The sequence below is a fragment of the Megachile rotundata genome, chromosome 9 (assembly GCF_050947335.1).
Source record: "Megachile rotundata isolate GNS110a chromosome 9, iyMegRotu1, whole genome shotgun sequence".
NCBI lineage: Eukaryota > Metazoa > Arthropoda > Insecta > Hymenoptera > Megachilidae > Megachile > Megachile rotundata.
The window spans coordinates 4,501,035-4,518,194 of NC_134991.1; the positions used below are offsets into that span (position 1 = coordinate 4,501,035).

The window sequence follows — 17,160 nt, forward strand, 5'->3', positions numbered from 1 at the left end:
GTTCTACAGCAGACGTCCATTTGCATAAAAACGTTATCAACGCGGTGTAACATACTTATGTATAGCCGTACATTATTCTTACAATACAGTTAAAATAGATACTAACCTTCGTATGAATCTTCTTTATTATCATATCGACATTTTTTGAAATATACGTTCCATATATTTTATATTTAAATTAAATTATACTGAATGTTTGTCATAATGAAATAATGCTATACTATACTTCATGATGTTTAAAATGTTTACAAATGTTTTGGTTCTAACTTAATTGATTCAATTACTTCTTGTTTATTTTATTATCGATTATCGTTTTACTACTGATTATTGCTTTATTCTTGACTACTGTTTTATTACTGATTACTTCATTTTTATTCGATTTAATACAGGATTTTTGGAAGGATAAAATACAATTGTTTACATTCCATTTATCCTGAACCAAATCATAAATGTCGAACAATTAATTTTTATTGTAGATATTGTTTTATCGTAGCTATGTAATAACGTTTCATCGGTCGGAAAAAGAAAAAGGACACATTTGGATAATTGCTGACCATAGTCGTTCGTACGATTGTAAGCAAATGTCTACTTATTTCGGAAATAGAAAAATTCTGAAGATTCGAGTAGAATGAGATAACCCGCGATCAGAGAACAGGCGGGTTTTGTGTTTCAATTTGAAAGATCAGAAGCTTCCCTTTTATTGATCGCACGCACGTGCTTCTCGTATAGTCTATTCGCAGGCCGCAGGGTCGTAAGTGGGCCATCTGGTCGAACGATTTCAAAGAGAAACGAGTGGAATCGCGCGCGTACGACAAGAAAGAAACGTAATCGAAGGATGTCCGCGTAGGTGTTTTCGGGTACACCTTACCTGTCAGGAAGGCAACGTCATCCACATCCTGCTCGCTCATCGTGAACCGATTCGGCGGCGGTCTCCGACGAACGATTTCTTTTACCTGACCGTCGTTCGTAGCATATAAGATTTTGATCAAGGGCTCTCTCTGTTCAGCCAGAATTTGGGCGGTCGTACTCGTGGCTATCTGGTGCGCCTACCAGTTACTTGGTGGTTGGCTCGTGTGCCAAGGTCAAGGGATCTTTTCAGGAAGACTGACAGATTTCGACTCCTCGTGGATTTTTAGGTTTAGGCCTCCGTCAGCGTAGTTCAAAATTTCTGGTTCGTCGAGCTCGTTCGAAGCACGATCCCTTCGGTAGCCACGAGCACGAGCACCAACACGAACACGAACACCAGCACAGGCACTAGCACAAGAAGCAGAAGGCCGAGTACGAGTACGAGCGAGTACGAGAAGGTCCCGAGGATGACCCGCGACAACGTGACGATCCACGAGCTTACGAAGTCACCGAACGGCACGACAACGTCGGCGAGTCTATGACGTGCGACGTGCCTTGACATTTCATTGGCATTAAAGCTTGAATATAGCGACTGCGGTGTTGGGCAGAAATGGCGACTTTCCAAACCCCTTTGGTGGTGGTCCGCTTCACGGGGGTGGATTTGCAGCCCTCGACGCACACCGCGCTTCCTCTTGCCTTACTACACGGCGGGGGTGGTTGCATTCACAGTGGCGCCATCCGTGACCCACCCTTTAGAATAATTTCGACGCGACTTGCCGCTCCGTCTACACATTATGTTGATAACATGATTCTCTACCATCTACACTCGGATGCTACGCGATTTTCTTTTCAATAGCGACAAATACTTTTTCAATCTTTCATTTTTACACTTTCAAGATTTTCAGATTAGAAGTCTTGAATTTTCGAATTTTTCAAATTTGAGATTCTTAGATTCTCAAATTTGTGAAAGTTCTAAGTTTTCGAGTTTTCAAATTTCTTCTGACGATTTTTAAATTTTAGAATTGGTGAACCTTAAAATTCTACATTTTCAAATCTCGAATTCCTGGATTATCCAAACTCACGAATTTTTAAACTCATAAATATTTATAGTTTTAAATTTCTAGACCCAACAATTTTTAGATTTTCAAATATATACAATTTCAGATTCTTGAAACCTTCAACTTTCCAAAATTTTAATACCAAGTTTCTATATTTTCAAATTTTCAATTACGACATTTCCTTCATAACTCAAATTTATAAGTTTTTAATTTCTGAATTTTCAGAATTCCCAAACTTGTTAATTTTCCAATTTACACATTTTTATATTTTCAAATTCCCAATTTCTACATTTATAAATTTTTAAGTTCTTAAATTTGCAATCTTTATAAATTTCCTTACATTTAAAAAATTTTAAAACGTAAGTACTAGGGAATTTTTATTTTTTAACAATTTTTCATTTCTAAACTTCTAAACTTCAGCTTTCTTAAGCTCCTAAATTTTTGAATTCTTAAATTAAAAAGTGTTCATATCATCGAATTTATTAAGGTACAAAATTTTTGAATTTGCAAATCTCTGTAGGAATTTTAGTATTCTCAAATTTTCAATTTCTTCATTTGCAAATCTGGAATCATCTAAAATTATTAAATTTTCAAATCCTTACATTTTTTACTATCTCAGATTATCAAATTCTCTAATTTCCAAATCCTCACATTTCTACATATTTAAATTTTTAACTTTTATACTTTGAGCTCCTAAATTCGGAAATTCTTAACTTACAAAATTTCTAAGAATTCAAATTTATAAATTCACTCCAAATGAAAGTTAAATAGTAGGAAGCGTCTACTTTGGTTGGCACATTTTCCCTAAGAAAGTCAGTTGTACTGTTCCTGTATTTTACCTCTCGTTTCCTTTCTATTTATAATAAATTACATTAGCATTAAACTTGCTATTTATAATCCAATTTAATGTGAGATTTCAAATCAACATCTCGATCAGTACATTCAAAATTTCATAAAGAAAAATTTTCTGTATTAGATCACGTAAGAATCTCCATAAATCGAAAACGTGTTCATAATCTTTAACAGAGAAATTTGAAAACAATATACAAAGATAATAAGACAAGATGAAATGTGATGACTGATTACAAAAAAACAGTCTAAAAATAATGTCATTATTAAAGTAGTGGTACTAATAGATGGCCAGTTATCTTTAAATCGTCCACATGAACAATGGTCGCCGTTTGTTCTCTCATTAAATAACAAGATTCGATGCTTGGATACATTTTTTAAACCTTTTAAATTATGTCAACACCGCTTTTTAAAAAAGATTAAGCTATACAAATTTTAGAAGAATATTTAAAAATTCAGTAAATTCTTCAGAAGGTGATCTACTTAAAAGTTAAAGAACTAGTAATGAACTCCCTGTTCGTTAGTAGCTGAACTTTTTTACCTGGATTGTACAACTATTCTTAACAGAAACATTAAAGAAATAAAAATATAATGGCATATCATTTACATGCATGAATTTAGATATTCGTTATTAGTGAGCATACTTCGCTTCACTTGTGATTGTTTTAAAATTTGGCTGGCAGATGTCGTGACATCTTAAATTCACTTTTATGGAAAGTATCAGTAAGAACCTTCAACAACAACCAGTAACAACCTTCTTTTTTTATGTTTTCTAAAAACTGATCAATTACTGATAGCTTTACTTTAATAGTCACGTACTGGATTGGACGATGTCTACTTTTTGTAAAATTTTTTCTATAAAAATATAAAAATACAACATACGAGGACCATGAAGGGTGGTGAAAAATATAGAACATAACTCTGAAAAATATTTCAAAATATACCGAGAAGAAATAAATATGCATTTGACAAAATAATTAATCCTTGATTAAGGTTAACGATTTATTGAGTAAGAATATTAAGAAGTTATAACATCGATAATTTATTCAATCGCAACAATATTTATTATTGCTCAAATGAATTCATTTCTAACAACATAGATATTTTAAAAATGTACCCAACTCCATGAATGTATTTGTTTTCTATAAATATATATGCTGGGTATCCTAAAAATCGTGGCACAAACAATTGAAAGCTGATTCTAAATGCAGGAATGAATAAAAAAAGATTAATATGTTTCCATATTTGATTTGATTTTCATCAAAATCGAATTAAAAAATTTTTGTAAATATTTACAGTTATAACCATTTCAATTACTTCAATTACCATTTTTCCTTTATCACTTTGATTAATTTAACAATTAGTGAATGTCACACATTAACAAATGCAGTTACTAATATGATTATGAGTCATTATCCAACTAAATCAGCATTACACATGGCACAACAACAAAGGATAATAATTGATCATTTTAACAGCATCAATATTTCCATTTGTTCAAAAACGATTTCTTATTCAAAATCTTGAAACATCAAAGTTACAAATATTTTATTTGCTATTTTAAATAACGTATTTTTACTATAGTGTTTAATTAATGATTTCTATAAATGTGCTACTAAATACATATTTCTAAATTATTCGATTTCATGAATAAAAAAGTATGACCGTATACAATAATTTGTTCACGTAAACCAGAAATGTGTAAATGACTGTCAAATAATTACAAAACATTAATTTTCATTCATATAATCATTTTTTCATAAGTATTCAATTTTACACTACAGAATTGCTTTAGTTAGAAATGTAAAAAGGCCGAAATTCCGTTATAAGCATCTTATAAAAAAATTTTTAATTATTAACTAAAAATAACGGTTTTTATTTGTCTCATTATTTTTGCTGTTTCATGCATAAAACGGATTATTTAGTATTGCGCAATTTGTGCTCTGAACATATAAACCGTTAATTGTAATTTGCAAGTAAATGAGATCGATGCGAAAGTAATTGTGGTTTTTATCCGTCAGCTTTAAAATAATTGGGGAGAGTCGCGCAGTTCAAAACATTTTAAGCTTTTTTGCTGCAACTTATATTGACCCGAGTGAAAATTAAATTTCAGCGGAGTAATTTGTGGTATAAAGAAAACTTCATAAAACGAGCAAAATTATTTTTGCAATTTAATTTGGAATTTGGGACCGATAATTGGGAAAAATAGAAAATTTTTTGATATTATTGATTATTAAATTTTTGGAATTGAATTATACACTTATACACTTCTCTAGCACACAATTATATTTTAAATATAAATATATTTAAATTCAATTTAATATTACTCTAACATATAATTGATGAAAATAAAATTATTTAATATAATTATAATTATTAACTCGATATCATTAATAATATATTGTACTTTAGAAGAATCTGCCACGCATGTTAATATTCGAGTTAAACAATTTTAATTATAAATTTATATTAATAAATATATAATAACCTCTGATCCCCCCCTAAATATTTAAATAAGTATATACAACATTAAAAATTAAGTACTTTCACAAAAATGGAATTACGTTTCTAGTTATTAAGAATGATATATATTTATTTATATTTCATTTTTACTACTTGTATTTGTATTCTTAAGCCAATAGATTAGTGTTGTAAATAGTATTGAAATTATTTTGCTTAACTAGTATTGCAATTAGTTTGTTTAAATAGTATTTAAATTATTTTGTATAAATACTATTAGAATTTAAAAGTATAAAGTTACTTCTGTTACGGTACAATGTAATTTTACTTCACACTTCATTTTAACCTACCCTTGAGACAATTAGTTTACGAAGCCATCGAGCGATATGAAGTATGGGCACTTTAATACCCGATATAAGAGGGAAACGTGTACGCGATAAAGTCAAGAACCCTCTTTTTACATACGATGAAAAGTACAACAATACAGGGTAGTTCAAAAACAGCTCCACACAAACTACCTTGTATTCTATAGAACTTATCGAACGAATGCTTATTAATTTTTTTATTCATCTTCTATTATTTTGGAGCTGCAACTGGTATTATAGAATAACTTGTATATAATTATCAATTTTTTTTTTTACAACAAAAACAAAAAAATCCCAAAATTTATTATACACATCATTAATCAAATTATTGCTTTTTTGTTTAATCATATTTTGATCGTGTTCGGATATTAATTACTAGACAAAAACCCGCTTTGTTGTACTTTATAATAAATTCTATATTTGTACAAAATGTCTTTAATGTCTCCCGTCCAAATCAATAAAACAACAACAAACGTAAATCACGAAAAACAGTTCGCACGCTACAAAATATTGAACATGCCGTTCCGACCGATTCGTACACATTATATGATGGAGACATGCAAGGTTCCTTTTTAACAAATCGTTTTGTAATTTATTCCACCACGACGAAAATGAAAAAAATGGTTAGTTAGTTATCAGTTCGTATTCGAAAATCAATGTCTGTCAATTTCATGTTGTGAAATATTTATTAACATATATTAATTGTGAACGAAAAATTAGGTTATGTAGGTTACAAAGATAAACTTAGATCTCATTTGAAATTCATCTCTATTAAATCTCGTTTATACATATAGATTTATAAATAAATAAATAAATAAATTTATAAATAAATCTATATAAATAGATCATATTAACAGTGTATTTTTTAAATCATGTAATATTTATTAATTTTGAGTAATGAATTAAATTATGTAGATTATAGATATGTTATATTTATCTTTTAGGATATGTAAGTTATAAAGGTAAATCATTTTAATAATATATTTTTTTTTCCAGTATGGCTCTTTCATTTCCAGTTTTTTCACGTATTTGCGCTTTTCCGCTTTTTCCTTTGAAAATATAATGAAAGTAAAATTGTTGCATTCGTATGTTTACTTTTACCTGGTGACATTTTTAGTTCAAAGCGTTTGCTTTATGACGCGGTCGTCGGAGATGAGAGGCTCATTTATTTTTCATTTGTAAAAGGCAAAATCATTGGAAACATAGCGCACATGCGAGAAAAAAGCTCTTGATACAGGAAATGAAAAAATAGATACGGACCACGGTAATATGCCATTATTGTTATGGCATATGCTTGTATATTCTCGTTCCAACTTTGAACAATTCGGTTGCAAATAATTTTTAACAGTTGCTATTACAATTTATAAAAGTTATCTAGTAAAAACATTTAAAATTCTTTATTCCTTTATTTTCCGTAAAAATACAATAGATTTTTTAAATTTTTTAGTTTGAATTTATTTATTTCAATTTTTCATTCTTAATTTCGATACTCGAGTTTATGTGTATTCTGCATATATATTCTTTTTTTTTAAATATATGTATATAAAGTTCGTGTATATAAATTAATTAAAATTTGAATAATTACTAGATTAATTACAAATGCATGATATAAAACATAATTTGGACACAAAAGATCAAGTACAGCACTTTGAATATGTCGCAAATAAATTTTTAATAATTAGTATCTTGAAAATAGCAACCTAAATTACAAAGTGGTGAACAATTCTTCGATTTCGTTTCCCTTTCAGACGGAAATCTATAGTTTCTAGTTCCTTTGCCTAGTTTTATAGTTTCTTTGCCTATAGAAGAAAGATGTGATGCACATTTTTGTCATCATAATGGTATTTTTTCTAACTGAATTTTTTAAACATTTTTGTTTTGCAACTTTGCTGCACGAATATGTTAATAGTAATATTAATTCAAATATTTGCGTTAGAGAATATTAATATTAATATTCTGATTCATATTCTAATTAATATTAGAATATTAGAATATTAATAAATATAAATATTAACTAGAATATTAGTACTGTAGATGTTAACTTCAATTAGAATGTTAATATTAATTTCTTTTTTTGCATTTAAAGAATTATAGATATAGATAAGACAAGATAAGGAATTATTTTTATTAAAATTTAAAAAGGAAACAAATTTAATTGTTTCAATACTATTTCGATATTTCGATATTTGTTATAAATACATGTATCGAAGTATTGGCTTAAACATATATAAAATTAATAAGTCTAAAAATAAATTTAACTAGAATGCTCCAAGTATTAACCTGGTGAATTTATGTGCAGCCATCTTATTTATTGTACGTGTTACAAGATGGCAGTTTAGGTTAAGATTTAGCGAAAGCGATTTTTTTTATTTCCAACTATAAAGCAGTGACTTTCATCTGACGTATTGAATTAGGTCTACCGATGTGTCCAAGTTTCCTTTAATACAGAGGGTTGCATTTTAAACATTTCATCTGCTGTGCAATTCCATTGTAGTTCTCTTTGTTTAATAAATAGATATTACTTAAAATTAATATTCAATTATTAGAAGAAAGCACTCTCTTCCTTGCTCTAGCTTTTATTCGAATAATTCAGCTTTTCGGGAATGAATAATATAAAGAATAAAAATAGGTTACTGCATGGAATCTTAAAAGGAAATTTGGAAATTAGTCTTTCTACAATCCGACATATCATAAAAGATGCAGTAAAATAATACCGGGCACAGATACCTCGTGAAATGTACTTATATGGTACATCAAAAGAAATAATAATAAGTTAAAATAATACAAGTGATAAATAAATTGTAAGTTTAGATAAAACTATTTTTCTAGAGTTTCAAAAAATTCTTTTCTCATATAACACTGTTCAACACGAATTTTGTTTTCTAATACCCATTGGGTGATCGTTGTAGAGTTTCTCGTCCTGAACAAGAATCCGAAAACCGAATTGCTCTGTTACCCTCAGTTTTTGAAAAACACGAGCTTTTGCAAAAACACGTGTTTTGGGTAGAAAATGCGATATTGCGAGAAAACTAAAAAAGCTAGGACATTCAAATTAGTTTTAAAAGATAGAGGAGAGTGTCCCGATTAAATTGGTATATATCATTGTTATATCGCATAATTCTAAGTGGGTGTAAATATTGATGAAAGTTTAAAAAACGGCCGTGGTACGCATTTCCTACGTATTATTTTCTATTGTATACATTGTGTTTTTTCTATATTATAAACAGATTTGAAAACTGTCCTTAATCATTTGATTTTTAAATTTTGAATTATAATATTTTATAATTGTATCGTTGGTAGCTAAAAATAATAACGAATAATAACAAAATATGAATAATAATAATTATGAAATAATAATATTAAAAAAAATTAAACATTGTAATTGTAAAAAGTGGATGTATATTAAGCCCCATCATTGATGTTGATTGCGCGTAGCTACGGCACTGACTTGGCGAGGAGAGCGAGCTATGGCCGCCTGGCGGCAAAACGCCGCGTCCGTGCTCCCGGCAGATATTTTTTCGATTTACTGGAATTGCATACAGCTACAACACTTACCCCGCATAGTTTCTTCATCAGAAATGTCTATAGAATTCGATACTGTATAGCAAATTCGCGCTAGACAAATAACTTTTTCTAAAAATGCAAAAATAATACGTAGGAAATGCGTACCGCGGCCGTTTTTTAAACTTCATCAATATTTACACCCACTTAGAATTATGCAATATAACAATGATATATACCAATTTAATCGGGATGCTCTCCTCTATCTTTTAAAACTCATTTGAATGTCCTAGCTTTTTTAGTTTTCTCGCAATATCGCATTTTCTACCCAAAACACGTGTTTTTGCAAAAGTTCGTGTTTTTCAAAAACCGAGGGTAACAGAGAAATTCGGTTTTCGGATTCTTGTTCAGGACGAGAAACTCTACAACGATCACCCAATGGGTATTGCAAAACATAAAAAAAGTTTAAATTTGTTGGACAGTGTAATTAATCGCATAATGGGAAAAAAATTCTTTTATTATTATTTTGAAGCAGGATTTGCAATAAAATACTTTATTCTGTAAATTAATAAAAAAATGTGTAGAATTTGATCAGATCGCCGAAATATAACATATTTTTTAACATGCAGCAGAATTTTCATTATCTATCTACTTTGAAATAAAATAGAGCTATAAATCATTACTATAAACCTTACCTTATGGTTTTAATTTTGGATTTCAATATTTTTGCAGATAGCTATGTGCACATAAAAGAGTGATTTAAAACTTTTTGGTAATGTAGAAATCATTTCAAAACTGTATGGTGCTAATATTTTTTAAGTTATTTCAGTTTTGTAAGTGAACCTTCATTTTATAAAATTGGAATATTTATATTTAAATTCATAATAATACACAGTATCTTATTTTATCAATTTACCATAATTTCATACAAATCTTCTGTCTTTTGAATTTGCTAATTTCATGTGTTTGTCTTTATTGATACTTCATTTTACTTCGGGAATAAATATTAAATTTTATTATAGTATTACTTTTACCAGACAGATGTTCTTTGTATGCTCAGTTTTACAACCATTTAGAACAAATAAAACATTTAACTTAAATTAACTTAAAGTTAAAGAAGACACATTTATAGTTTAAATAAAAACAAAATAAAGAGGAAAACATAACATAAAATATAATTATAATTCTTTCAGCAAATGTTTAAATAACTTCTTCGTATCAAAGAATATGATGAAAAATGAAATTTTTTAATTTAATGTATGCATATTCACTATGATCATTATAAACTAGTGTTATTACTTAACGGTTACACTGAGCTATGAAACGACCCCAACCAATTTAGCTTCAATTTTAGCCACTTCATATCCTGAAAATTTGAATAAATACTTTTTTCGAAACCCCAGTATTTTTACTATGTTTTTCCTCAATTTGTTATATTTCAAGAGCGTTCACTAAAATTTTAGCTTTTTATATTAAAACCGACAAAAATTTTTAATTTTTCTGTGAAAGTTGTCATTTTTTCAATATTTTCATATTTTAACTTTTTTCATGTCCAACGTTTAAATTTACTGAAATTAACCGTAAAATATGCTAAAACAACTTTCAAAGATTATTTATAATTTTTTTCAAGTTATAATAATGAGTAGCTTCTTTGAAACATTTTTAGTGACTGGGGTTTTTTGAACATCTCACTGTGCCAGGTATATTATTCTGATGAAATGTGACCGAATTAACATTATCATTCCACTTTTATACAAAATCAAATGTGTTGTTATTATAGAAACATGAGCTTTCAAATTTTTCATGTTTTTTGCACAGTACACATTAGTTCAATAACCAAGTACTTTCAATTTATGTTATCATTTCTTTCTATCCCAATATTAATACAAATTGATTCTTTCATCGTGGCTGTACAATACATATCTTTTTTAACAAAGAGTTTGAATAGAAAGGAATGAATGAAAATTTTGTGCCAGTCCATGTTCACTGCGAGTGTACCATATCGACTTTTCTTTTTTTTCGCACGACTTCACAACGACCAGATTAATTCGCTTAATTAACTCGTTGACTGCCACTGGGGTCACCAGTGGTTCCGCTAACGCTACTCAGTTAATTTAGTCGAATAATTCGAAAATGAAGATAAAAGGACACTTCTGTGTATTATTAAAATTGCATTAATAATTGGGAAATGACATGCGCGAGGTACGGAATTAAGTTACTTGTTGCAATAAGCTTTGGGGATATAAACATTTAACACAATAACGAACTGCGGATTAAAAGAGTGATTCGTTTTCTTTTTTAATCCGTAAATATTTAATATTACTTATTATAAACTCTGTAGCACATATTTTTGGAAGTAATATACAGGGTGTTACTCTCAACACTATGCATTTCTCAGCCACTTTCAGCTGTTTAACAAACACAAATTTAGACCAAAAGTTGCAGGATATACATTAGGGTGGCCCTTAACAACAGTGCTCGATTTTTTTTTTCAACTTTTTTTATAATCGCACCGTCCAAAACTTTGAAACTTCGTTAAAAAATGATAATGTCAAAATTTCAGCAAAATATTTATTTAATAACGAATACAAAATGAACAATTCGATAACGTGAAGGAAAGGCAAAAAACAAAATTCAATGGAAACATGCGAACGCGAGAAGAAATGTTTCTGGTGATGTAATAAACAATAAATTCCGTTAGATGGAGGTAAATGTTAATTCGTGTATCGTTTCGTTTTATCACCAATAAATAAATAAACACTGCATGCAATTTGTTCAAAACTTGATAAATTTTCTAATAATCTTTAATGTATTAGAAATTAGACATTAATTTTTTTAGGTAGTTGTAAATAAAATATTATTCATTGAAATTTAAATAATATCTTATATACTGAATAAATAAGCATATTATTTAGTGGTACCATAGTTTTTAAGTATAAATTTACTATAAAATGAAACTAGTATTTCATTGTTTTACTTTTTCTGCATTGTAAATGATTTAAGGTTCCTAATTATGGAGTTTCAAAATAGCACAGTTAAAAAATTCCAAAATCCTAACATGTTGAAGTCTCTAGCGTTAAAAAAAATAAAATTTTAAAGTCCAAATATTTCAGAAGTCCTAAAACTAAAAAATTCTAAAATCCAAAAAATCTAAATTAAAAAATTCGAAATTTCAAAAAACCCGTAACTTCGAAATTCTAAAATCTCAAGATCCGAATTCAATGAGTCTCACTATTCGAAAATTTCAAAAGTTTACGCATTCAAAATTCAAAAGATACGAAATCTCAACTTCCTATAGTCTCAAAATTCCTAAATTTCAAAGTTTCATCGTTTGAAAATTAAAAATGTTTAATATCGCAAAGTCTTAAAGTAAAATTAAAAAGTTTCAAAGTTCACGCAATTTATTTACAAATCATTTCAAAAAATTCGTTTCAGTAAAGTATGGAATAAAAACAGAAATGTTCAGAATAAGATTGAAATCGTTCCAAACTGAAGTAAAATAATAAATTAAAGTATGATACTAAAAATGTTTTGTTTAAACACTTCAACAAACTATTACCTCATGTTTTACTAAATATGCCTATCTCTACTGTGATGGCAAGTGTGCTAATGCGTTAAGGAAACATGCGCAAAGCAACTGAAAAGTATTTGATGTTTCCATTTATGCATATTCTTCATATGTAATTTTAAAAATGCGTTTCCAAATTTTCAAGTCGATTTAAAGAATATTAACAGTGGTATTACATATGCTAATTTGTTTTTTTTAATCGTCATTTTAAAACACGTATCAGGAATATGTAAAACCTCTTAAAATAAACATGTACATTTATGTTTTACCTGTTTGCTATGTTTAGATCTCCAAGTATTACAGGTAATTCGCGATTTAAGTAGTAAGCTACCTGTTTCCGTCTAACATGCCATCAATAATTCTTAACCAGTTAAGTGTGTTTGACGACTATATCCGTCATGGAGATGTGGCAGAATTTTGTGTCACGACGACTATATTCGTCATGCGTAAAATTTTATTACAATTTGATATTTAAATTGTAATTTTGACGAAAACTAAATTATATTCGTAAATTGCAATATGTTTAAAATGCTTAGAGATCAATACGAAATGAAATAAACAAATGAAAAGTATAAATGATTTGAGATGGATTCATAGATTCTTGAGAGCTAACTCGTCATCGCTTGATTATCGCGACACACAATGGTGCGCGCTTTGCAAAAAGATCGCCATAGTTAACTGGTTAAGGTTAAGGTATTAATAATGCTCGAAAATGTAGGGCTATCAGATATAATATTGAACTTACAACAAAATATATCAAACAGAAGTAGTGCATCTTTTCACGTAGAATATGATTCCGAAATAAAAAATATGGGTTTATGATAAAAAAAGACAAGTTGACCTTAAAATAACCTTGAAGACGCTCATGCATTAAAAAATTAGTAATGCAATTTGATTCCCCACTTGAAATACTAAAGGACACGTGTCAGTTTATTTTTCTTAAAACACGCGTCTTCGACATTTTTACAATGTCAACTTAAATGGGACACTCTGTATACATTCCTACTTTTCCTATTTAAGAAGGAGCTACTCAGAACTCATCACGAAGAGGTGGATGCACTTTGAGTTCCTACTCACGTACTTCCAACCACTCTGCCTCCATTGAGACACGAGACAAACAAGATCTAGTATCTAAGAATTATATTTTCAGTAACCTTATTCTTTGTCTGTTATGTACGAAATTTGTTTAAATAATCGAAATATTACGGTTACAAAGATGTGCAATTGAATTTTTTAAGTGTACTAATGTACTTGTTAAAAGAAGCATACTCTTTGATAATAGATTGCTTAAAATAAAATTTTTCTCTACCATTTTTTTCTACCAACATTTGGACCTGAGCTGTAATTTGACTCGATTACTATAATTATTGTATACAAGCTTAACTCTGCTGCTCTCCTTGGGATTATACATATAATAGCTCGAATGAAGATTATGTATGATATGATCATATAAGATAATACTATTCTTACATATTTCTTTTTAGCACTTAATATATCCAAATTTTTTGTCTAACCCTTAAGACACTTCGTCAGAAAGGTATACCTAGCACACTCCGACATATAAGATCCCAGTCACTGAAAATATTCCTTACAATTCCATTACTTTAACTTAAAAAATTATAAATTATCTTTGAAAGTTGATTTAACATATCTCATAGCTGATCTCAGTAAATATAAACGGTAAATATGAACAAAAATTCAGTAACGTGAAAAAATTGAAGAAATTACGGTTTTCACAGAAAAAATTCATAATTCTATTCGGTTTTAAAGAACTAGAATTTTAGCTGAACACTCTTGAGATATAGCAATTTGAGGAAAAAGACAACAAAAATATCGGGGTTTCAAAAAAGTTATTTATTCAGATTTTTCTGATATGAAATAGTTAAAATTGAAGTTAAATTGGCTGGGGTCGTTTCGTATCCCAGTGTTCGTAAAGAGTTAATTCTGTAATACCTTATAGTTTTTGAAAACGTTTTGAAATGATTTCGATATTTCGAAGTATGTAGCATGTTAAGTGTTGATTGCTGATGACCATGATACACATGTATAAGTATACCGAAAGCAATTTGTGCAAGCATAGTCGATATACTCGTCATTTGGCTATTTTCTTAATCTACCTCAGTGGTTCTTAATCCTCGTAAAGTTGCAGACCGTTTAGAATTGTGAAATAGATTTGCAATGTAAGTTATTTTATTATTATTCTATTATTTTCCAAATATTAATTATTGTGTTATTTTGCAAATAGTAGTAGTTTAAAAAATGAGGAATTATAAAGTATTATACATTTGAAAAAAAAGAAATCATAAATATACAAACCATAATCGCAATATTTGTAAATGAAACCATATTTTAACGAAAATGCACCTTTTTTAAAATGAACTTTAATATTATATTTGAGTACTAATTTTATAATAACAGGGAACGCTAATTGATTTGGCCATTGGTATTTTGAAATGAATAATTTTAATAAAAAATATGATACTTCAAATCAAAGATGCTAAAAACACAGACGAAAGAATTTTTCGTTGGAAATTGTAAAAATTAAATTATGATCTTATCTGAATTATAGGTTTAGTAAATAATGAAATGCTATACATATAATAAATAAGCATTTAAATATATAGAAAGCAAATCTTAAAGAAAAGCAAACCCAAAGATTTAAACCTTTAAATTTAAAATAACATAGCAATTTTCTTCGAATTATGACCTGATATCAAAACTCTTTCGTACAATCCGTGTTTTACTCAACATTTTTTTAATCTATTTTTAAAATGGACTAAAGTCACAGTTTAATATTTGGCTAATCTATTAATAAATGATCTTTCATTAAGAAAAATAAAAATAGAAATTTTGTTAAAATATCAACATCGTTTCTTGCAAAACACAAATACATGTTTCTGTAATATTATCACATATGGTCATTGTTTTTGTAATGTTATCTATTGTGACGTATATATACTCAGTAAATGAACAATGACATGATGCATCTATCTCTATTTCTGGAACAAAACATCTTATTATTAATCATTTATTCAATCTTCGAGTGACAGTGTTCAGAAATATTTCAAAGTACTCTTTCGATACTTTTAACATATTTTTATAAACTTTTTCCATATATTATTCTCACATACATACACAACTTTCAATATTCAAATAAACATAGTATAATTTATATTTGACATTTTTTAAAAAACTTCGTACATCTGTAAGGATGCAATCAAAGTATTATCACTGACAGATAGCTAATGCATTCAGATTGTATAGATAGAAAATACTTTAAAAATGTTAGAATACGCACAAGAAAACTATACAAAGATATTTGTGCATTGTTGGACAAACTTGACAAAATCTGAAAAGTAAAAACATAATTGAAAAATATACATAGGAATTGACGTCATCAAAAAAGGAAATTGAAATCGTTATACATGGTGTTTCAGTTCTTTACTAGCAAACTTTAACATGCATACGCAAAATGGAGAAAAGGATGTTATATTAATATACAGTTTCTTTATTAAAAAATCATAAAGTTATAAGTAACTTTAATAAAAGTGTAAAGTAACTTTCGATACTTTGTTTTTCGATGCCGGAGTGTGTCCCAGTTTTGTACGTAAAACTTTACCAGCATCTCCATGCATAAACATGATAAGAATATATAATCATAGGTTCTTAAATGTTTTATTGAAAAATTGCGAGGAATATAAGAAATAGAAACGATTTTCTCTGTTGAACTACATAGGTACGAATAATTGTTGATTTTCATATTTTTTTAGACAGCTTTAATAATGCATTCAACCTAAGTTCGTATTTCTTTATTTATATAATATACTAGTAAAGTTTTACGAACTAAACTGGAACACCCTGTATGTAATATGGAACAACAAAGCAGTCCATTGTCGTTTCGTATTTCTTTCATAAAATTTTAATAGAGTGCTTGAAACCCTATGTTGATATATTCCGTCCTTATTCTTACGAATAGAATATGTTAATAACGTTTAGCGGTAAAAAACTGGGGCACTCTACCTGAATCTAGAACATGAAATTGGAACGGATTAGTTCGATGCAAATAGAGATTAAAATTTTGTTCTCGAATTAACGATTACAGTTCAATCGAGAACCCCTTGAAAGCTTTCAGTGCACAGTATGAAGAAGTGTATTGGAAGTCTTGGGATTGTCTGAAGTTCAATATCCTCGCCGAACAAAGTCTCTATTGAACTCTGATAATGGCATTCAAACGGGAAAAGTAAGGAACATTTCCGTTTCTTGTCTCGTTTCTGACCTGTGAACGCAGCCTCGAGGGATACAGTGAATATCTTTTAGAAATATCTCGAACTATCGTTTATGTTTTAATAGAACGCTAATGGGCGGATTAAATGCCCGCCGAAAGGATTATGGACTCGACTGTGCGCGACACATGCGCGGACAAGGTATTGGGGAGGAACAGAAAATTGTTAATTTGCATTTAGGAATCTAAGGATTTGGAGATTTGGAGATTTGGAAATTTGAAGATTTGGAG

The 17,160-nt window shown here is 28.9% G+C and overlaps 1 protein-coding gene across 5 annotated transcripts in view; it reads right to left on the reverse strand.

The window, feature by feature from the left end:
• LOC100882597 (glutamyl aminopeptidase) overlaps positions 1-17,160 on the reverse strand; it is a 69,601-nt gene that overhangs the window by 34,949 nt on the left and 17,492 nt on the right. For 2 of the 5 annotated variants that reach the window (XM_076535643.1, XM_076535642.1), the window contains exon 1: positions 869-1,620. The exons of the other annotated variants lie outside the window; for them this stretch is intronic. In XM_076535643.1, coding sequence (XP_076391758.1) covers positions 869-908 — 40 coding nt within the window. In that variant the 5' untranslated portion in view covers positions 909-1,620. Of the gene's footprint in view, positions 1-868; positions 1,621-17,160 lie in introns of those variants that run through there. 5 annotated transcript variants of the gene reach the window in all.